This window comes from Felis catus, chromosome B2 (assembly GCF_018350175.1).
Source record: "Felis catus isolate Fca126 chromosome B2, F.catus_Fca126_mat1.0, whole genome shotgun sequence".
NCBI classification, from domain to species: domain Eukaryota; kingdom Metazoa; phylum Chordata; class Mammalia; order Carnivora; family Felidae; genus Felis; species Felis catus.
This window is the reverse complement of record NC_058372.1, coordinates 32766202-32787824: the sequence shown is the minus strand read 5'-3', so window position 1 is coordinate 32787824 and position 21623 is coordinate 32766202. Positions and strand designations below refer to the sequence as shown.

The following is a 21623-nucleotide window of genomic DNA, read 5'->3' as shown; positions in this document are numbered from 1 at the left end:
TGCCCAGGGTGTCTGCCCACCTCCTGCTTCCCAGGCCTTGGGCCTCTGCTTCTCTGTTCCTTAGTAATTGGTGTGGGGGGGGCATCTCCGTGGGGAATGGGTGTGTGAGGTCTCCTTGTGGCTGTGCTAAGCTGTAGGGTCACTCTTATCCTCTGCTCTTAAACCCCGGGGTCCTTGTCAGAGGTGGGTCTGGTCAGGGTCAAGGGCAGGGGCCATCCGTGCCCCCTCCATGTGCTGGGTCCCCCCATACTGCTTCTCTCGTGTGTCCCTGCACCCCCCCCCCTGCTGTATCCCTGCTCTCTCGCTGTCACGGCCCTGCCCAGCTGCTTTGAACCCCCCTTGACCCTGCACCCCTGTCTTTGTACCCCTTCAGTCTGTCCAAGCCCTCGTCCCCACACTGCCAGCATTTTCCCTCTCCACAGCCCCCCTGCGAGACCCCCAGTGAATCTCTTGTCGCCCCAAACCTGGCTTGTCAGCCCGGATGCATGTTACCCCGAGACCGCCTTTCCCAGCCCCCACCAGGCTAGTTCTCTGAAGGTGGGTTATTTAAATGGGCCCTGAGCACCTGGCTGAGAGGAGGGGCTTGGTGCCACGTGAGAGTGTGTGAAGTGCCTACTGTGTGCCCAGCGCTGAGTGAGACACCTCCTCCCCGCCCCTCCCGAGGCCCCATCGAGGGAGGAAGGGGAGGCTGGCAGTGTCTCCTCCGCTGGGCACTGTGTCTGCAGCAGGAGCCCCCTGGGAGACGACGGTGCACGGCTCAGGTGGCTGAAGGGGGCGGGGGCGGGGGACAGGGTCCCTCAGCCCTGACCGTGCAGGCCAGGCCTTTGGAAGCTGGCGTTCTCTCCTCTCACAGGCCCTCTGAACTACACATTCCTCCCCGTGCAGCCTTCATGTCCCTAAAAGCCTGGCTGCCTTTCATCTGTGAGGAAAATAGCTGATGCTGAGAGCCGGGCTGTCGAGGCCTCAAGCAGCCAGGATCAGAAGGGCGGGGAGCAGGCAGCCAATCCGGGGTCTGCCTGGCCCAATGCGGGGTCTCCCTGCTTCCCTGGTGAGAGGGGCTGCATCCAGCCATGTGGGGGCCCCGAGGTCTGCCTGGGGCCTGGCCTGGCCGGCGGCCGGAGGTGGCCCCAGGGTCCCAGCTTCAATCTGTGGCTGCCTGGTCTGGCTTGTGGGTGGGGCAGAAAGAGCAGAGTCAGCTGGGACGGTGGGCAGGGCCTGGGGCCAGGACTCGGGGATAGTGAACAGGAGGCAGAGCAGCTCAGTGGGTGCCTTCTTTCTGATGTCTCCTGGCTGTGATGTTCAGAGGGTACTTTCCTCTCCCCGAGCCTCGGTTTTGTCATCTGCAAAATGGGCACGTTGTCCTAGCCTTGCCTCCTTCTCCAAGGATAATACCCAGCAGTGCCCACGTGTTTGCAGCACTTTGCAAGTACTTGCTCGTGCAGTCCCTTCTGTTGTTACTGTGACTTCTTTATAGGGGAGGAAACTGAGGCCCAGAGAGGCTGCTCGCTTGCCTAAGGTCACAGAGCTGGATGACAAGGCTGGGTCATAGCACAGCCCTGCGCATGCGCAGGCTGGCTCCGTAGTGTGCTAGAGCCAAAGCCGGAGCCGATGCTGTGCTGCGCAAAGCATTAGGGAAGAGGCAGAAAGGGGAGGTGCCTTTAAACACTAAAGCTCACAGGAAGAGGGTTGGGGTTATTGTGGTGTGGCCCTGGGGTATCCATGGTGATGGCCATGGGCCCCTGGCTACGTGACTCAGGGTGCTGCAGGCCTTGCTGAGGTCAAGGTAGAGGCTTCATCCCTGACTGTTCTATAAACAGCCTTGAATGAAGTATCGGCTTTCAGGGGACTGCGCTCTGGTTGGCTGTTACGCGCTGGGGTGTCCCACCTCCTACCCCCTTCTCCTCCTCTGGACGGTGTGGGACGTGGACCAGCCACTCTCAGGGAGTCCCTAGATTCTGCTAGACTGGGAGCCAGTGACCCCGAGTCTGCGCTGTGGGCACCCTGGGCACTGCCTGCGTGTCTGGCTGTTTTGCCACCTGTAGGTAGGTCTGCGGGGCTGCTGACCCGGCCTGGGGCAGCCTGAGAGCAAGTTCAGGCTCTCAGCACACATATGCGCACGGGCCTTTGCACTGGCTCTTCCCTCTGCCTGAAGTGCCCTCCCTCCAATTACCCACATGGCTCCTTCCTTCACCTCCTTGGGGTCTTGGCTCAGATGTCACCTTATCAGAGAGACTTCCTCTGGCCCCTCTAACAGTCCCCTGCCCTGTTCTTCCTTTTTCTCATGGGCCCTTATTCCCGTCTAACGGCTTGGTATCCCCTTTCCATTGCCTGCCTGTGTCTCGACTGGGAGCCCCACGAGGACAGATTGTCCACCTGTCCATCGCCAGCACTCAGAACTATGCCTGGCAGGCGGGCGGTGCTCAGTGACGATTGGTGGGAGGAATGAATGAATGTACTGTGCGCTCGTGTGCTCGGGGCACATGCCCCAGCACGTGCATGCACACGTGGGTGCACACGCGCACAGACACACACACACACAGACAGATGCACTTGGCATTCATCTTCATTGTTGCTCAAGCCCGGAAGCAGCTTTTGTCTTTCCCCACGTGGCGTGGACCTCCTTGTCACTCTAGAAGCCTGAGAGAGAGAGAGACAGACAGACAGAGAGAGAGGGAGAGAGAGATTTTTTTCACCGCCTCCCTCTCTCCCCTCAGTCACTCATCCCTTCTGCAAGCGGGAGGTTCTGCCGGGTGCCAGCTCCAGACACACTGTGCGTCACTCTGGGGTGCCCCCACCTGCTCCTCCCAGGGGTGCAGTGGGTGTTGGGAGCAGTCCACTTTTCTCTGATGTTTCCACAAGTAGCCCTGCCCAGCATGATGGGGGCGTCTTAAAATGCCTGCTGAGATGACAAGACCAGGCATCCTCACCCCAGGAGGACGTGCCTGGCGCCCCTGGAGCAGCCCTACTCTGTGCTGGGGGAGGTCTGAGCAGGCTCTCTGGAGCTCAGGGAGAGCTGCCTGGAAGAGGTGACAGGGGCCCTGTGGGCAGAAGGAGCCAGGCAGATGGACCCAGAGTAGGCCAGCCGTGGTTGGTCAGGGGCTGCTGGAATCCAGGTTGTGGCTGACCCTTGTGCTGGCATTGGCAGGGGCGTGGCCGCCCCCTCCCCTGTCGTGCTGCTGTTGGGAGAGGAGAGGACTTCGCTGAGGAGAATGTTAATCAAATGCCCCTCTGGCTTCAGCTGTGCTGCTGAGACAGAGCTGAGGAGGCATCAGTCAGAGCGCCCTTGGGCCAGGTTGTCCCAGTCACCCTGTCCCGGGTGTCCGGTGATGGGGGGGGGGGTCCCTGCATCTCCCCATGCACTGCAGGCCTGGGTGGGGCCAGGGGGGAGGAGGGCCTTGGAGAGCCTGCGGGTCAGCATTCCAGGAGGAGGCCCCCCACCGCCAGGAGCACAGTAGTAACAGCCCTGGGAGAGAGCTGGGGGAGGGACCAGGAGGGGGGCATGGGGATAGAGGGCTAAGGGAGGTGTAGCGGAAGGGATCATAGCCCACCTTTGGGCTAACCTTTTGAGTGCTTACTGCCTGCCCGCAGTTCCCGAAAATTCCCTCATGTGACCCTCACGACCTCCCATTTGGCAGCTGAGAAAACTGAGGCCTGAGAGGTGAAGCAACTTGCTGGAGGCTTCCCAGTTGGTGGGTGGCTGAGCTGGGATTTGAACCTGAGCAGTTTAGCTTCCAAATCTCTGCTGAAACCACCCCACTAGGAAACTCGGGTGGCCTGGAACTGAGGAGCCTTCAGACGGGGAGGAGGAGCTGGCCAGGGATTATCCCCTGACCCTGCTCAGGAAGCTGTCCCCTCCCTCCCAGCCACCTCAGGGCTCAGGAATTCCAGGGTCTCAGGAATTGTTGGGGGCAGATCAGGGGCCCCTCCTGGGCTCCCAAAATCCGAGACCAGGGCACCCCTGCAGGCTGACTAACATGGACCCTGTGGGAACCCCATGCTTGGCCTTCCCACCTTTTGTGGGAATGGGGGCTCGTGGTGGGATGGGGGCCTGGGTCCTGGTCCCCGGACGTCCGTCTGTCTGGCTGCCGTCCCTGCCCATGCAGAGTGCCTGAACCGGAGGGGAGGCAGGGAGGTCGCTTGGAAGGAGGAATGAAGGATGAGTGAGAAGTTGCCTGTGGGAGGGACCCCGAGACCTCCCTGGGCTTCGTGCCCCTCTGCTGGGCACAGTCCCTTTTGACACAAGCGCTGTGTTGGGTGGAAACATCAGAAGCAGGAGACAAGCTTCTTCTAATTAGGAAGAGAGCGGGTTCCGGGGCCTGTGGTTAGCACTCCTTGCTGAGGCCCAGGCCCAGGCGGAAGCTGACAAACACCCCGGAAGCTGACAGACAACCTGTCTTCTCTCGGGGACCTGCTGGGACGGCAGGCTGGTAGGGCAGGCCCTGGCCCCACAGTCCCCACCACCTGCTCCAGCTCCAAATTCAGGGCACTTCTGTTCAGGGGGATGATTCAGGGGTGCTGTCTGTTTTGTTTTATTGTTAAAAATTGGTTAAATATGGACATTTCAGATATGTTCAAAACAAATAGGGTGGTGAGCCCCCACGTACACGTGACTCAGAGTTGTCCGTTCTTGGCCATTATTCTTTCTTCTTGGATGTGCTCTCACTGTGATGCTTTGGAAACAAACCCCAGACCTCCTCAGATCCCTGCATCCTTCAATATTTCAGTACATATCTCTAAAACCGCAGGTCTCAACTGGGGACAGTTCTGCTCTGCTCCCCGGGAGGCACTTGGCTGCGTCTAGAGATGTTTTTGATTGTTACAACTGCGGAAGGCAGGGGCTTCTGGGATCTAGTGGGTAGAGGTTGGGGTTGCTGCTCAACATCCCTCAGTGCACAGAACAGCCCCCCAACAAAGAATTATACCCCCAAAGCATTAATAGTGCTGAAGCTGGGAGACTGCTCCGAATGACGGACTCTTAAACACCCAACCAACCCCTGCGGCTGTGATACCCTTAGCGGGCCTTAAAAATAACAGACGCTTAAAATTAACCATCAGCTATCTGGCCAGAGTCCACATTCTTGGGGGTGTTGTTTTCGTGCTCCGTGCTCTCCAAGGCAAGGAGGACCGGGCTACTTTTCAGAGGCTGTTGACACAGGTAGGAAAGGGGGCGGAAGCTTCGGCTCGGGAAGATTCTAGGCGGGAGGTATGTTTGCATGATTCTACATGCAAAACATACACGGGGTATGAGGGGGAAGGTGTCCTCCCAACCCTGTCCCCTAGCCACCTGGTTCCCTCTCTGGAGGCAACTTAGCTGTTTCGTTTCAGGGCGGCGAGAGTCTGTCCTGCCCCCTCACGTGATAATGGGGATGCTGTTCACACGCAGAACTGTGCCTCGTTTCTTTCTTTCCTCTGTGGGTCTTGGAGAGCTGTGCAGAGCAGTGCATGGAAAGCTGCCTGGTTCTTTTTCACGGCCAAATAGTATTCCTGTGTGGCCGTAGCCTCCAGAGATTTGCTATTAGAAACAGTGCCATAGTGGTTAACGTAGCATATGCCATCTTATAAAGATCACAAGAACTATAATGAGAGGGTTTGGGGGTTAACCCTTAGTTGCTCAGCAAATCCAGACAACCAAACATCTGTTTTCCCCCACCTCATCCTTTCCTTTTTCATGGATGAGCTCAGTGAGGGGAGGCAATGAGGGGCTTGCTGGGGCCCGCCTTGGGGGGGGCATCACAGGGGCTGGGCTGGGCCATGTTCTTTTCCTAATGGGCATCCTCAGTGAAAGGCAGATCTCCAGTGTCCCCGGGGATAGGGACACCCAAAGCACAGTCCAAGTGGACAACCTCTTGTCCAGGGTGTGCCCCAAATCCTGCTGCCCCCGGAACATTCCCCACTCTCAGTTGCCACAGGCTGGCTGTGAGGTTTTTGTCCTTTGGGAATGGTTGGATGTCAACCACAGGAAGAAGGACAGCTTAAGGGCTCTACATCTCACTTTTGCCTGGGGAGGGCCCAGGTGGGGGTCTGTGGGTGCGGAAAGGTGCTCTGTGGAGAGCTGGGGCAGGAGTCTGCTGTTGGGCCCTGTATCCCAGCCTGCAGAGAGAGGGACTTCCCCGGGGTGGGGTCCCTGTTCACTCTGTCCTCCTGCAATTCTATCTGTGGGGTGGTGGGGCCCTGTCTTCTCTGACGTGGGCAGGACAAAGGAGCCATGGGGACAGGGTCTGCTGGGTGGTGACATGAGCGGCTGCCTGGGGGGAGTTGATGGGCGAAAGGACTCTCAGTCTTTATGTAAATGGAGGCACCCAGAGGCTCTGCTGTGTGTTTATGTATGTAATCCTGTATGATTCCAGGATGTGTGTGTGTGTGTGTGTGTGTGTGTGTGGTCCAACCCGTATCACAGGGTCTCGCCCAAGACAAGAGGAGGCAGTGCCCTGACCCTTCCCAAGGCGGTGGGGACGAAAGGAGGTGGTGAGTAGTGGTGTGGTGCTGGCTGGGCATGGTGGGGGTGCCAGCAGCCCCCATCAGCGGCCCCTCTCGCCTCCAGATCCCCCAGATCAGCTACGCCTCCACAGCCCCCGACCTGAGTGACAACAGCCGCTACGACTTCTTCTCCCGAGTGGTGCCCTCGGACACGTACCAGGCCCAGGCCATGGTGGACATCGTTCGCGCCCTCAAGTGGAACTACGTGTCCACGCTGGCCTCGGAGGGCAGCTACGGCGAGAGCGGCGTGGAGGCCTTCATCCAGAAGTCCCGGGAGGATGGTGAGTCATGCTCGGGAACAGGGGGATGTCAGGGCACAGTGGCCAAGCGCCGCCTGAGAGCCACTCTCTGGGTCCTGCCCCAGGCCATTCCCTCGTGGGCCTCAGTCTCTCCCGGGAGCACTGGGGCACAGTCTGTGGCCTTGCCGGCCTGCTGGGTGACTCCCAGGGGGCAGGGGGTGGACGGAATGACTTCTGCAGACGTGGCCAGGCAGACAGAGGGACCGCCAGTATTCCCGGCGCGGGATCCAGTGGGACAGCTGCTGTTCTCAGACAGAGAGAGAAGGGGAAGGGGGTGGGGACGGAGGTGGTCTTGTTTAGGGGCGGGTCTCGGGGACCCAGGAGCTGGGAGATCAGCCAGCAGGTTCTTGGAGAAAGAATTGTTTGAGGAATTGAGCTGTGTGTGTGGAGGGGGGGTGTGGGGTGAGAGAAGGGGCCGTGTCTTACATGGGGCAGGCGGGGCTGTGCTTCTTCCTTGTGGCTGCAGGGAAGGAGATGCCCCTGGGTGGGATGTGAGGACCTGCGAAGGTGATGTGCTCTCCTGGAGGTCTCCCCCATTCACCACCGGGCACCCTTCTCCCCATTAAGCTTGCTGCATTCCCTTAATTGTCCTCAAAAGCTCCAGGGATAAAGCTTTTAGGTATCAGCAAGCAGTAAGAGGCAGGCACAGCAAGGGTTAACGCTCTGCCAAGTCTGAAGCCTGGGCCACTTGGTTCCGATGGCCCCATGGCCCGGCTGAGGGAGGGTGGCCTGCATGGGGCTGTGGTGGTGGGGATCCGGATCGGCAGTCAGGCCCCTGGGCTGAGGGCTCCAGCTGGGTTGGGTGAGCCTTGATAAGAGGGATAGTTCAGAGAGGATGGGGTGTGGGGGAAGCAAAGAAGCTCTTCCCCCTCCTGACAGACCCAGCTCCTGGCAGAGGGGCCCCTGGCCTCTCCCAAGGCTCCTTCTCTAAATAGCTCACTGTGGCGCCCTCGACCTTGGAGGATGGCATCTGTATATTTATACCCGTATAACCCCGGGACTCTAATTGCTTTTCCTAAGGACCACAGAGTATCCAGAGGCTGGCGTTGGTAACACCCTGCGGGCATAATCCTGCTATAAATCTCAGATAAGCCCCTTTAATTGTACAGCCAGCACAGCTCGGGTGCCTGTAACCTGGTGGAGAGGACGGAAGTGGGGCGGCGCTGACCGATGGCTGTGGCTCCAGGCCACTCCCCGCTCTGGCAGCTGGCCAGGCAGAGGGGGGCATGGGGTAGATGGGCGGCAGCCCCCTGGGGGCCCCCTGGTAGCATCAGGCCCCTGGTGCCCCAGCCCCCTGCCTCTGGCTGCCCACATGTGCTTCCCTGCTTTGCTCAGACACGGGTGCCTCTCTCTGGTCTGGCCCTGCCCACCCTGCTCTGGCGGTGCCTGTCCCCAGTGGCTTGAGTCCTTTCCCACACTAGCCCACCGCCTGTCTCTTTAAGGTGGGGGGCAGGATTTGGGGACAGAGGCACTAGATGGGGGCAGGGACAGAAGGTCTAGAATTTTCATATTCGGTTGTGTTCAGTCCCTGCCGTAAGGTTCTAGAAGCCACTCCTGGTCCTCACAAAGCTCTCCCTATGTGCCTGGCACACGCCGAGCACCTGCTGTCCTGGGTGATCCTCCCTACCCCATGAGGTAGGCACCCCTCTTTTATAGGGAAGGAAACTGAGGCTTGGAGGGGCCAAATAGTAGCTTGTACCGGGTCATGCAAGTGAGAGGTGGAGAAGGGATTTGAACCCAGGCTGTCTGGCTCCAGGACCAGACGTCGTAACTGCTTTTGTATCCATCACTCCATCTTCTGCCCCTGTTTCCCATGGACGGGGGCATGACAGACAGTCACATACACGTGCGTGCATGCACACACACAGATCCCACTGGGGTGAAGGCTAGGTGTTGTGTTTTGGCTGAAACTCAGACTGCTGTTTGAATTTGCCATAAGCATATAATCAGTCATTTGGTAGTTAGAAAATACGAAGTCTGCTCAAGATTTTCAAAAAGGAATTCTAGAAACATAAGAGAACTAGCTGTTCTGCCAGGGCCTGCGGCCCAGGGCCCTCCTGGCCTGGCACAGGTGCCCGTCACACACCCCTGTGCCCCATCCCGTCGCCAAGGGCCTGACCTCCTGCCTGGCCTGACCTCCCACATCCTCAGACCCTCCTGCTGTCTCCCCTTGTAGCCCCAGGGCCCTGGCTGGGCCTGCCCTTGTGTTCGGGCAGCTAGGTCTCCCCTCATCCTGCTAAATGAAATTTGATTTGGAGGAACGTCTTGAGGTGGGTGAAAAGAAAAGGAGAGAGAAAGCCATGCTCCGGCTGGCCAAATTGAAATCAGAATTGAGCGGCCTGTAGAAAGAGGCCGCTGTACCTTGTAGCCTAATCCCTGTGAAAGATTAAAGATGTCTTTGGCCGTATATTGTATTGATTCGTCCTCTGAAGTATAAATCATCTGTGAGTTGCTCAGAGAAGTGTCAGCGGTGTAGAGGGGAGGGCACGCCTGCCAGGCTGAGGATGCACATCAGAGCTGAGGGGAGCTTGGCCAGCAAGTCCTGGGTGCCTGCTGTATGGACTTGATGTCCTACAGGGGAACATAACTGTGTCCAATTTAGAGATGAAGAAACTGAGGCCAGAGAGAGTAGGTCATTTTCCCAAGGCCACGTAACCAGGATGTGGAGGACCAGGGATGGAACCCAGCTCTGTCCTCTGGGTGGGGAGCTCTCGCATAGCACCCAGCGCTGACTGGGCCATTGGCACAGGGCATAAAGAAAGCCCTGGCCCCGAATTTCCCAGCCCCCATTAGCACCGTGCTCTCCCTGGGCCATCCTGTGGCCCTTGACTGAGCCCCGCCCCGTGCCAGGCACCCTCCCTCCACGATCATGAATCCTGGTGATGACCCTGAGGGCCTGGTGTTTGTGTTCCCATTTTACAGATGGGGGAACTAAGGCTCAAAGGGGTGAGGTGGCTTGCCCAGGCTCACACAGTGAGGTGCTGGAGGAGGACTTGGAGCCAGGCGGTCAGACCCAGGCCCTTCAACCCCATGCTGTCCGTCTCTCCCAGCCTGGATCACAGGGGTGGCAGCATGCGGTTAACAGGCCAGCTCTGGCGGACGGACCCAGGCTCCGGCTTGGCCACTTATTGGCCGTGAGAGCCCTGGAAAGTCATTCCGCTGCTCAGTTTTGGTTTTCTCATCTGTGAAATGGGGGTAAACCAGAACGAAACGTGCTTCTGGCCCACGGCTGTGGGAGCTCTGGGACACACATCAGAGGTTCATTATCAGGGGTCTGGCTGCCTGGGCTATGGCCCTCCCCGCTCCCTGACCGTTCCTAGGGAGGCCTGGGGCGAGCTGGAAGGTCTGTGGGGGCCCTGACTGAAGCTGCAGGCCACGTTCCGGGGCAGGGCTAATGACAAAACCACAGGAGCCCAGGCCAGCCTGGGCCTTACAGGGCAGCGAGGTGAGCTCCCAAGGCAGCTAGGGCAGGACACGTGTGGGAGTGAGGGGCGCACATATGTGATTTTCTGGGCACGTGACCGGCAGGCCTGCCTCAGTAGGGGTGTCCGGGGACAGGCCCGTGTGCGTGTGCACGCTTGTGAATTTCCCCCGCTTTGAACGCCAGGGCTCCCTCCTCCTTGCCAGGCTGTGGCTGCGGAGGGGAAGGCCGAAAGGCAGAGTACAACCAGTGCCGGGATTAGGCATGCAGTGCAGGCCCCACCTGGGCTCCCGAGATAATGCCGAGTGAGTCACCTAGGGAGGGAGAGACAGGCTTGAGGGGGTGGTACAGACGTGGCCCTGCCCTCGGTGCCTCCCACCACCGTCCTGGGCCCTCTCAGGGTGGGGCTCTGGGGTGTAAGCTTTTATAGCCTCACAGCCTTTCTCTGCCCATGGGCCCCCCTGTGAGCCTCGGTTTACTTGCAGCAGTGCTCCATTTCACGGATGAGGAAGAGGAAGGCTCAGGGGAGTTAAGGGGCCTGCTTAAGGTCAAACGGAAGTGTGGAGTAGCAGCCCAGGCTCCCCGTGTGGGCGACAGGAGCATGGCTGATATTAGTAGACAGTATTTATGGAGTCCTCCCGCGGACCAGGTCTTGTTTTACACACTTGGTTCGTGTTAACTCATCTAGCCCTCAAGACAGCTCCATTATATGGATGGCAAAACTGAGGCTCAGAGAGGTTAAGTAACTCCCCTGAGGCCACCCAGCTGGGAAATAGCAGGAGTGGAATTTGAATCCAGCAGAAGGCTCCCCCACTTCTGGTGAATGTGGCAGGAAGGACACAGGTCAGTTCCTGGCAGGGGTCTCTCCAGGGGGTCACCTGGGGAATTTGGTTCTGGTCCTCTCCGGTAGGTGGTTCCAGCACGCTGGGCACATCCAGGCCCGTGCCTCTAGGGTGGGAACGCCATGGCCTCTCTGGTGGTGACAAGAAGGGGTGGGGGCGGGTGGGTCAGGCCTGCTCCTTGGAGGACGTCCTGTCCCTTGCACGGCGAGAAGTTCCAAAGCCTCATCTCCCCGCTGTGTCCCTGTGTCCCCTATTGATATTCCAGAGATGCTGGTGAGTCAAGCTGTTGCTGGTCTGACCTCCAGCTCTAACTCCCAGGGCTGAGCATCAGACTTGCATTTAGATGGCCTCAGTCAGTGCAGCGGCAAGGGTGGTGACCGGCAGCCAAGGCTCAAGGCCGGGGCACCTCCTCATCCCACGGCTCTGTGACATCTCTGGACTCAGCTTCTTTTGCTGTGAGGGAACACTTGCCTTCTGGAGGCTCCGAGGTGAAGGGGGAAGAGCTTGGCCAGCCAGAAAGCTTTGTGCCACGGGGGTCAGGGGATGCTGACGCTCCTCTTATATCTGGGAAACCAGAGAGGTTTGCCCCAGGGCCCCCCCCCCCGAGATCCAGAGACCCCCTAAGAGAGGGCCACTTCCTTTCCTGCTGCCCCCCTGGTCTTTTCTCCTTCCACTCTCCTCTCCGTTTCTCTGCTGCAGCCACACCAGCCTCTTGACTGTTCCTCTAACACTCCAGACATAAGCCCACCTCAGGGCCTTTGCACTGGTGGGTCCCTCTGCCTGGAACTGTCTTTCCCTGAGTATCCACGTGGCCCACATCCTCGGTGCATTTGGGTGTCTTCTCAGCTGTCCCCTCTTCAGAGAGGCCTTTCTGACCACAGTATCTGAAATAGACCCTCCCCCGGGCCATCACTCTCTGTTCCCTGTTCCCCGCTCTGTTTTTCTTACAGCACTTGACAAGTAAATGTGTATTTGTTCATGGTCCACGAGGGCAGAGATTTTTTGCCCGTTTTGTTTTCTGCTATGTGTCTCCCTGGCACATAGTAGCTGCTTAGTAAATGTGGAATGGGTCACAAAATCCAGCCCCCAGCGACTCACTTCTTTGGCCTTTCTCCCACTCAGGGCCCTGAGGCTGCTCTCCTGGCCTGCAGAGGGGCAGACTGAGGCACGGAGGGCTAGGTTGAGCTGTCCCGGGACCCCAGCTTCCTCCCCGCACCAAGCTCGCTGGCTGGCCCCGACCCTCTCGAGACTCACTGAGGACAGCATCCTTTCCCGGAGGCAGAGCAGGGGTATGAGAACGCAGGTCTGCTCTGCAGCTGCGCCAGGCTGGGATGTAGGGCTCAGGCTCCTGTCATTCTTCGCCACAGTGCCTGTCTTGGGATGCTTCCTCCTGAGATGCAGCCTGCGCTGGAGGGCAGGAAGGGGAAGAGGCTCGGTCTTCCGGACTCACTTGAGTTTCCCAGCTGGCCTGGGCTTCACACTCTTTGTGTATGCAGCCCCCGTGTGAGGAGAGAAAGGAGCCGGCTCTCGGTGCGCACGGGAGGAGCAGTGCACCACCAGACCCAGCACCCCGCCCTGCCTGCAGCAGGTGCTTAGCAGAGTTTGCCTGAATGAGAACCAAGGGCTGGGATGATGCGTCTGTTAAAGTAAGAGATACACTGCGGGGGACTCGGCCCAGCCAGACCGGCTTAGACACGTGAAGAGGAAGGGAAGGGCATGCCAGGTGGGGGAACAGCATGAGAAGGAGGCTGAAGGGAGGAGTGAGTCAGGCAGAAGGGACCTGGCCGAGGGGCCTGGCCGTGGGATGGGGACCGATGCGAGATGGAGCTGAGCGGAGTGTTTTAAAGCCAGTCCTGTGTTTTAAAATTTTCTGGCAGGTGGGGTCATGTCTGCTTACCCAAGGGAGTGTATTAGCACAACCCAGCTCTACCTGCTGTGTCCCCCGCTTGCTCAGAGCCCTGAGTGGCGGGGGGGGGGGGGCTCTGCCCTTAAGGCTCAGGCCAAGGCTCCGCCTCTCTGGGGGCTTCCCTCCCTAAACTGCTCTCCTCCCAGGTGGAGATGCTCACCTGAAGGGAGGAAGACCTTCCCCAGGGCTCACCACCTGGGAGACCTCAAGCACACCTGCCCCAGTGCCTATCCAACTTTCCCTGGGCCTCTGCCGTTTGACTCTGGCTGGGCTCCTTGAGGCTGGGGAGGGATAGGGCTCTCTTGGCTCTGTGCTCCTCACGCTCCCTTGCACCCAGCAGGGCCTCAGTGGATGTTTATAGAACGAACACGTGAGCAAACAGATGACCAGCCCTGTGTCCTTGGGTCCATCACTGCCCTTCTGGGGCCTCCTTCTTGCTCATCCGTAACAGGTGCAGGAACATCAGCTCATCTCCTGCATCTAGCTCTGCCCCCTACAGGCTGTGTCCTCACAGTCCATGGCCCCTGGCTCCAGGCATTTTTCTCCATAAGCAAAGGCTCTCCGAGGAGCGGTGGAAAAGAAGACATCTCTCAAGACCTAAAGGCGTGAATGTCAAATGATGACACTTCAGAGTTTGGTCTTTTGGTTCAGGGATTATTGGGGCCAATTCCATGGGGACGGAGCCTGGAGCATGCAAATCTTCTCACCCCTAATCAGATGAAATGTGGTTGAAATTAGCCAAGGAGCTGGGGAGCTGGAAGCAGGAGGGGTCCTGCCACTGGATTTAGCTTGGTGTATGTGAGAGTGAGGTACTTTGTAACATCTTCTTCGGGGGAGACCTCTGGACCCTCCCCCCCGGCTGCTTCCGGGAGTCACAGCACAGGCCCAGTATGCCCTGGCCATTGGCCACACGTTCTCCAAGGATGTGGAGGGGGAAGTGGGCCCTACCGCGCAGCCGGTCCCCACCATTCTAGCTTAGCAGCCAGGCCGCCAAAAACTTGAGACCCATCACGTCTCCTGCTCCCTTGTTCTGCTGCCCATCACTCCACCGTAGGTGGAGATTAAGTGGACCTGGCACGGGCACCCCCTCCCGAGCCACGAGGCCTACCACGCGCCAGCTGGGTCTCCTGGACAGCGCTTGGAGATTGGCAAGGTGTTGGCATCGATGTGACTGCTCGGTGATTGCCAGGTCAATCTTCGTACTGCTGTGAAGATGAACCCCGAGCTTGCCCGGCCCGCCTTGGGGACTTAGCCTGTCCACTCCGATTTCTCTGCCACTCTGGCCTTTGGCAGGGCGCTGACACCTCTTGATTTTGTGAGTCCCCTGGGTTGGGTGTCATTGGGTCACTTTTCCTGCTCTCTCCAGTTCGTCTCTGATGTGCTTCCCCTGACCTATCACAGCAGGGACGTGCACCGATCTGGGTTTGCCTCTAAGCTTGACGGGGATGACAGGAAGAAGAAGATATTAGATGCCGAGCCCTTCTTGCCCTGAATTTGCATCCCTTGCCTCCTGGACAGGAAGCAGCATTTTCTTTCACTGGTCTTCTTTGTGGAACGTGTTTGAAGATTTCTTTGGGGTTTAAAAAAACTTCCCTTTGTTGGTTGCAGCCCCTTTGTGGCTTTGACCTTCTGAACCCTGTCCTCTGGATGCCGCGGTAGAGTGGAGTGGGTAAGAGCCCAGATGCTGGCTCTGTCACCATGAGCTGCACCACATCGAGCAGTCCCTTATGGTCTCTGGGCCTCAGTTTCCACCTTGTGACAGGAGGATATTAATAGTAGCCTCCCCTCACCGCCTTTTAGGTTGCTGTGAGCAGTAAGCGAGTTAATGTGTATGAAGTGCTTAGGATAGTCTGGGCCCTGTAAGAACACCAGGCTGCCAAAGGTGTCAGTTGTCACCATTACTAATCAGAGTGGGGGAGCTGGGCCCACTTCTAGTTCTGCTTCAGTCTCTGGGTGGCTGTGTAACCCTGGGCTGTTCACTTTCCCTCTCTGAGTGTCAGCTTGATGACCAAGATGAAGGCGATGGGTTAGGGGACTTCGGAGGTCCCCCAACGTGCATCTTTGCATGCTCACCCACCGCTCTTGGCTTTTCTATCTGTCCTCACCACATGGAAGTCCAGGTACCATAGGGTTGGCTCCAGCTTCCGGTGTGTCTGTCGTTCTTGGGCCCAGACTTAAGCCCACAGAGTAGGCATGCACAGAGCAACCTGATCTTTCTGATTTTTTCCCCTTTGTTAAAGAGCAATTGGAGAAGGCCAGTGACCTTCCCCTGCTCAGGTTTGGGACCTCCAGGAACCCTCTCCACCTGTTTGCTGACTATTGGACTTCAGCCTGTTTTCCTGTCTGAGGTAGGGTCCTCAGTACCCCCACTCTGAGCTCCTTGGAGATGTAGCTAGCTAAAGCAAGCCCCATACTGCCTTTTCTCTGAAGCTCTGGAAAGATCCTGTGAGCTCACCATTTTCTTTCCTCTCCACTCTGAGGCTTCCTGCTTCAGGCCTGTATGGGGCTGCCGAGTGTCCTGGGTGGGGTCTCAGCCTCATCCTCTACTCCTGTGTGACCTTAGGCAAGTCACTCCCCCCCCCCCCCCCCGAGCCTCCAGTTCTTCATCAGTAAGACCAGCAAGGGGCTGGGTACCTTCTCTGATGGGCTCATGCATGTGGACACAACTGAGGGCTGCTCGTAGCCATTTTTGCCTTGTTATTCTGTGTCCACCAGCCCTCTTCCCAGTGTCTTTGAGCCCCAACAGGCCCTGTCTAAAAGGCCCCAGAGTGGGGTGCCTGGGTGGCTCAGTCACTTAAGCAACTGACTTCGGCTCAGGTCATGATCTCACCGTTCGTGAGTTTGAGCCCTGCATCAGGCTCTGTGCTGACAGTTCAGAGCCTGGAGCCTGCTTTGGATTCTGTGTCTCCCTCTCTCTCTGTACCTCCCCCACTCATGCTCTGTCTCTCTGTGTCTCAAAAATAAATACACATTAAAAAAAAATTAAAAAAAAAAGGCCCCAGAGGTAGGGAGGGTCATATTCCTTGGTGGTCACTTCTTCAGTGCTTGCTCCCTTCATGCTCCTGGGGCTTTCAGGGACTCAGAAAGATGGAGTCCAGGCCTCTAAGTCACATAGAGCCTGCTCCATAGGATGCAGCTGGTGAGGAGGAGAGTGGGGCATTTCTTTTCCTCTTTAGCCCCTCATCCATCGCCTCTGCATGGTAAGTCATTCACTTGCTGAATAAATATTTATTGAGCACCTACCGTGTGCCAGGCATTGAACCAGGACACTAGGGACATGGCAATGGACCAAACAGATGAAGATCCTTGGCCTTGTGAACTCACATTTGGGGAGAGGGCCAGAGGCAGCTTACAGTAAACAAGTAAATGCATCACTATATAATACAATTTCAGGTATCTCCCTCCTGCAATTTCAGGGAGGAGCTGATGGCATGCTATGGAGAAGAATAAAGCAGCTGGCAGAGAGGGCCAGGTAGGGGAGACAATCTCATATAAGGTGGTCAGAGAAGGTGCAGAGGTGGCATTTGGGCAGGGCCCCAAACGCAGTAAGGGAGTAAGGTTTGTGATCTCTGGGAAGAGTGCCCCAGGCAGAGGAACGAGCAAGTGCAAAGGCCCTGAGGTGGGAGCCTGCCTGGCATTTCTTGGAAAATAGCCAAGAGGAGGCAGGAGCAGAGTGAGTCAGGTGAAAGGATGTAGAAGAGGAGGGGCTGATCACGTGGGGGCTTAGTTGGCCACTGCGAGGACTTTAGCTTCTAAATGAGATGGAACTATTGGAGTGTTGTGAGCAGAGAAGGGACGTTAACGGACTTGGGTTTAATAGGATCTTTCTGGCTGTTGTGTAGGGAACAGACTGTGAAGGCTGAGGTGACTGAGGCAGGAATGCCACTGAGGAGGCCACTGCCATCATCCAGGTGAAAAGCGATGATGGCTTAGACTCGGAGTGGGGATGATGAGAATGGACTTATTTAGGGTCTTATTTATTTATTTATTTTTTTAATTTTAGACAGACAGAACAGGAGCAGGGAGAGGGGCAGAGGGGGAGAGAGAGAATCTTAAGTGTGGATCCTGACGCAGGGCTTGATCCCACGGCCCTGGAATCATGACGTGAGCCGAAATCAAGAGTCAGATGCTCAACTGACTCAGCCACTCAGGCGTTCTGAGGGTGTATTTTGAAGCTCAAGCCCGCAGGACTTGCTCCTAAATCGCATGTGGACTGGAGGTCGCTCAGGCAACTCCTGGGTTCAGCACCACGGATAGCGGCAACCACCCCAAGGCCAGACCTTTGGGGAATCCCTGGTTGGCTTTGGTCCCAACAAACTGCCAGTTCTCTGCCAGTCTTTGGATGCTGAGCAAAGCCTCATCTTTTTATAATACTTTTTTTTTTCAACGTTTATTTATTTTTGGGACAGAGAGAGACAGAGCATGAACGGGCGAGGGGCAGAGAGAGAGGGAGACACAGAATCGGAAACAGGCTCCAGGCTCTGAGCCATCAGCCCAGAGCCCGACGCGGGGCTCGAACTCACAGACCGCGAGATCGTGACCTGGCTGAAGTCGGACGCTTAACCGACTGCGCCACCCAGGCGCCCCTGCAAAGCCTCATCTTTAAAGTGCAGGTCTCTTCCCCTCAATTCTGTCATTAATTTTTTTTTTTTTTTTTTTAGCCAAACATATTTATTTCTGGGCACTGCTGCGAATTCTTTTTGGGATGAGGCAGGTGTAAATGCAATTACAGTTGATCTTTGAACAGCCCCAGGGGGTGGGGGTGCCAACCTCTGTGCAGTTGAAAATCTACATATAAGTTTTGACTCTCTCAGAACTTAACTATGAATAGTCAGGTTGACTAGAAACTTCACTGATAACATAAGTAGTTGATTAACACTTATTTTGTATGTTACATGTATTATATAGTGTTATAACAAAGGAAGCTAAGAAAAAGGAAATGTTATTCATAAAATCACAAGGAAGAGAAAATACATTTACAGGACTGTACTGTATCGAGAAAAATCCACATATAAGTGGACCTGCACAGTTCAAACCAGTGTTGTTCAAGGGTCAACTGTATATAGCTGAGAGAAGAGGTCTGGAAGCATTTGTCTCCAAAAATCCCTGCATCTGGCTAAACAGTTGTTTGGGGAGGGGGAACCTCCTTGAGGAGGGGTGATGGGAGGAGAGCCTTAAAGAGTGGGTGGGCCTATCCCAGAAGAGCAGGAGGGTATTCTGGGTAGAAGAACTGCCTGACTCATGCGGTACTTGGTGACGTCTTCCTTCCGAGAGTGAGGAGGGACAGCATTCCTGGGAGAACAGCAGGCCTACGTGGGTTTGGGGGAGTCTGGCCCATGGCAGAGACCGCTGCCCCCCCAGGAATGCCACAGACTTGCTGTGAGTCTTTGGACAGGCCACCGTTCCTCTTTGGCTCTCAGTTTCTCCATCTGTAAAATGGGGATAATCGCAATCCCTACTTTGCTGGTTATTGTAAGAATGACAAAAACAGGTGAATTAGCCATCGGAAAGGCCAAGAAAGGGCTGAAGGGCTTGAGGGGGGCTGTCTTCGAGGTCTGAGCCCCCAGTGGTGAGCACTTGGTCTCTTCCTGGTGGGGTTTCTCCCCCTTGCATTGTGACTGTCCTCCCCTTTCTCCCCAACTTACATTATATCTGTGCCTTATATCCATGTCCCATTTTCCTGTAGACAGAATGATCATATGGATATTCTATGCAAATTCTCATTTTTAATGAGCCAGAAGGAAAGCTAACGACCATTTGGTAGACATCTTGGGACCCAAGGGAGGCTTTGGGATGGGGGGAGGAAGCAGGACAAAGTGACGAGCGAGAGGAGAGGGGAGGGAGGGAGAAGAACAGAGATGGAGAGGGACACAGTTGGGGCTGCCGTGGGGGGAATGGGAGGGGTGCCTTGCCTGCCCCATTTTACAGATAGGGAAATGGCCTTAGAGAGAAGAGGCAACTTGCCAGTCACCCCAGAAGGTGGGAGAGAGAGGTAGAAAGGCGGAAGAGAGGGGGAAGATCAGCTGGAGAAAGGAAAGGGGGAGGCAGCCAGACCGAGGCTCTGGCTCATGGGACTTGGTTTCTTTATCCGTAAAATGGTCACCTAAGCCATGGGTTGATTGGGAGGAATTAATGAGAGAATGTGTGAGCACTGCATGAACTTGAGGGCTGTGGAATAATGGAGGAATGTGTGTGTGTGCAGGAGAGAGAAGGAGAGAGAGAGAGGGAGGGAGGGAGAGCCCGATTCGGGGCTGGTTCTCACCAACCGTGACATCTGGGCCAAAATCAAGAGTCAGACGCTTAACCGAATGAACCAGGCAGGCGCCCCTAGGCCAACTCTTCATTAATTAGTTCATTCTTTCATTCCTCAGCATCTGTTATCTACTTCGTAGATGGCTATCAGCTCCGTGAGGGCAGGACCCTGGTTTGTCCTATGAATAGCTATGCCCACAGTGTCAAGGACAGTGCCTGGTACTGGGGGGGAGGGGTGTGGGTAGGTGCTTCATAAGTTGTTGCTGAATCAGTGAATGCTCGAGCCCGGCAGTGGCCATCTCCCATAATTTTCATTCACTGTGCCAAGCGCAGTGATTGAGATGTTGGGATCGTTAAGGGCGCCCAAGGGAGAAGGAGCCTGGGGATACCCACGAAGGCTTCCTGGAGGAGTGGGCCATGCGCTGAACCCTTAAGAGTGGACAGGTGCTGACTTGAAGGAGGAGTCTGGGGAGGGGAGTTGGGCACAAAGGCAGAGGAACAGTCTGAGCAAAGGCAGGAAGAGAGGGACACCTTGGTGTGTGTTGGCAACTGTAGGTGCTGTTGGAGGTGGATGATGAGGGTGCAGGGCCTCAGGACTTGGACTTGGCCCTGAGAGAGGTGAGAGCCACTGAGGGAAGGGAGTGGTGGAGTGGGATTCTAGTTTTGGTGGAGAGTTAGGGGCCCAGGCCGGGCTGTGTAGGTGTGGGACTCTGGTCTGGTAAGACGGTGTTGATGGGAGTCGGGGTGCACAGCGGGTTAGAGCTGAGGGGTCAGCTGGCTGCTTCCGGGTGAGGCTGGACCTGCCCCGGGAGCGCTGAGCCAGCCTGGAGAGGGGCCGGGGCAGCATGTGTGTGAGTAGCACATGCTGGGCTGCCTTGGGCCGATCACGGCCCTTCTCTGGGCCCTGGTTTCAGTCAGAAAGGAGTGCTGCCTCCCCCAGTTCTGGTGTGCAGGATGAGGGTCAGCTGAGTATCCGTTCCCAGCTCCCTTGCTCCAGGATGCCCTCCGGAGACCCACTCAAGGCTGTTCCCAGGGTTTAGGCCTGGAGCCCCTGTCCGGGTCTCTGTCTCTGTGCTCCTAGCTGTGGCCCAACAGTGTTGGGAGAGCCTGGGGAAGGTTGTTGGGGTTAGGTGAGCACCGGGCAGCTCAGGGCCCACATCTGGACCTCAGCCCCAAACCTTTGTCCATCATTTCCTGCTCACCTGAGTCCTGGGCAGCCCATTACCTCCAGAAAGCCTCTCATGGCGTGCTGGGTCAGGCTGGTGTCCGCCCCTGTCCTCACTGCTGTCCTTGCCACCGTCCTCTGCCAATGCCAGTTAATGAAGCACGCGCACATTCACCGTCTGGGTCCTCCCTCCCTGGCGTGGGTCAACAGCCCCATTTTCTGGCCGAGGTAGCTGAGGCCCAGTGGGGTGAGGGGATTGCCTGCATAGATCGGTGCCGGGGCTGGGCCCCCGTTTGCTGCGTGCTCTGCTCTTGTGCCACCTCTCCCCCTGGCCTGGCCTGAAGAGGAGGGGGCGAGGACTGGCGCGAGAAAGGGTCCGGGAGGACTTCATTACCCAGTGCCTGCTTGTGGCGGGGGTGGGGTGGGGGGGGGGCGGGTGCTGAGCCCGCCGCCGGCGGGGAGACATGCTTGGCCTGCCTGGGTAATTACATCTCAACATTTCATTTTGCTTGTCAGTTTCCACTTCCTGGGGATGTGGGCTCCTAAATATTTCATCCCGGCCTGCAGCTGCCTGTTCCTCCCTGGCCAAACCACAGGCCCAGCGGCCGGCCCCCAACCCCGGCCCCTCCCTGCCCAACTGAGCTTTGTCAGTTCCTGCTATGGGGTAGAGCTGGCCAGAGGTCAGATTCTTCACGCCCCTGCCCCATGCAGGGTCCCCGCCACCAGCCCATCACTGGCCCCTCTCCTCAAGGGGTCAGGGGTGAAGAGGCCAGGCAGACCACACTGCTGGCAGTTAGGCTCAGTTCAGCCGATGTTGATTAGCACCTACTGTGTGCCTGGCACTCCGCTGGAAACTGGGGAGTTAGAAACGAGAAAGACACGGTCTTCGCATAAATGGGCTTATGGACCGATGGAGGAAGCCGACAATCACATTATAATAGCAAACGCTTACTGAGTGCTTCTGTGCCAGGCCGTGCACAGAGCGCCTTACGTGTGTATTAACTTAAGGCCCAGAGAGGGAAGTAACGTGTCCAAAGTCACCCAGCTAAGAAGTGGCTGGGAGCCCTCACGCCTCAAAGCACGAGAGCTACAAAATGGGTCACAGCACAGGCAGAGGATGGCACGTGCCTGTGGAGAGGGTGTAACAAGAGCCCAAGTAGACAGTGATGAGTTCCGGCTGGGGCAGAGATCTGGGATGCTTCCAAGGGGAAGAGGAGGAGAAAATGAGCCCCTGTGGGGTGTTGGGCGGATAAAGAGCAGG

General features: G+C 57.0%; 1 protein-coding gene across 9 annotated transcripts in view; it reads left to right on the top strand.

Moving 5' to 3' along the window:
• GRM4 (glutamate metabotropic receptor 4) overlaps positions 1-21623 on the top strand; it is a 152925-nt gene that overhangs the window by 46853 nt on the left and 84449 nt on the right. For all 9 annotated transcript variants that reach the window (XM_045057410.1, XM_045057411.1, XM_023253865.2 and 6 more), the window contains one exon: positions 6542-6758. In XM_045057410.1, coding sequence (XP_044913345.1) covers positions 6542-6758 — 217 coding nt within the window. The remainder of the gene's footprint in view (positions 1-6541; positions 6759-21623) is intronic.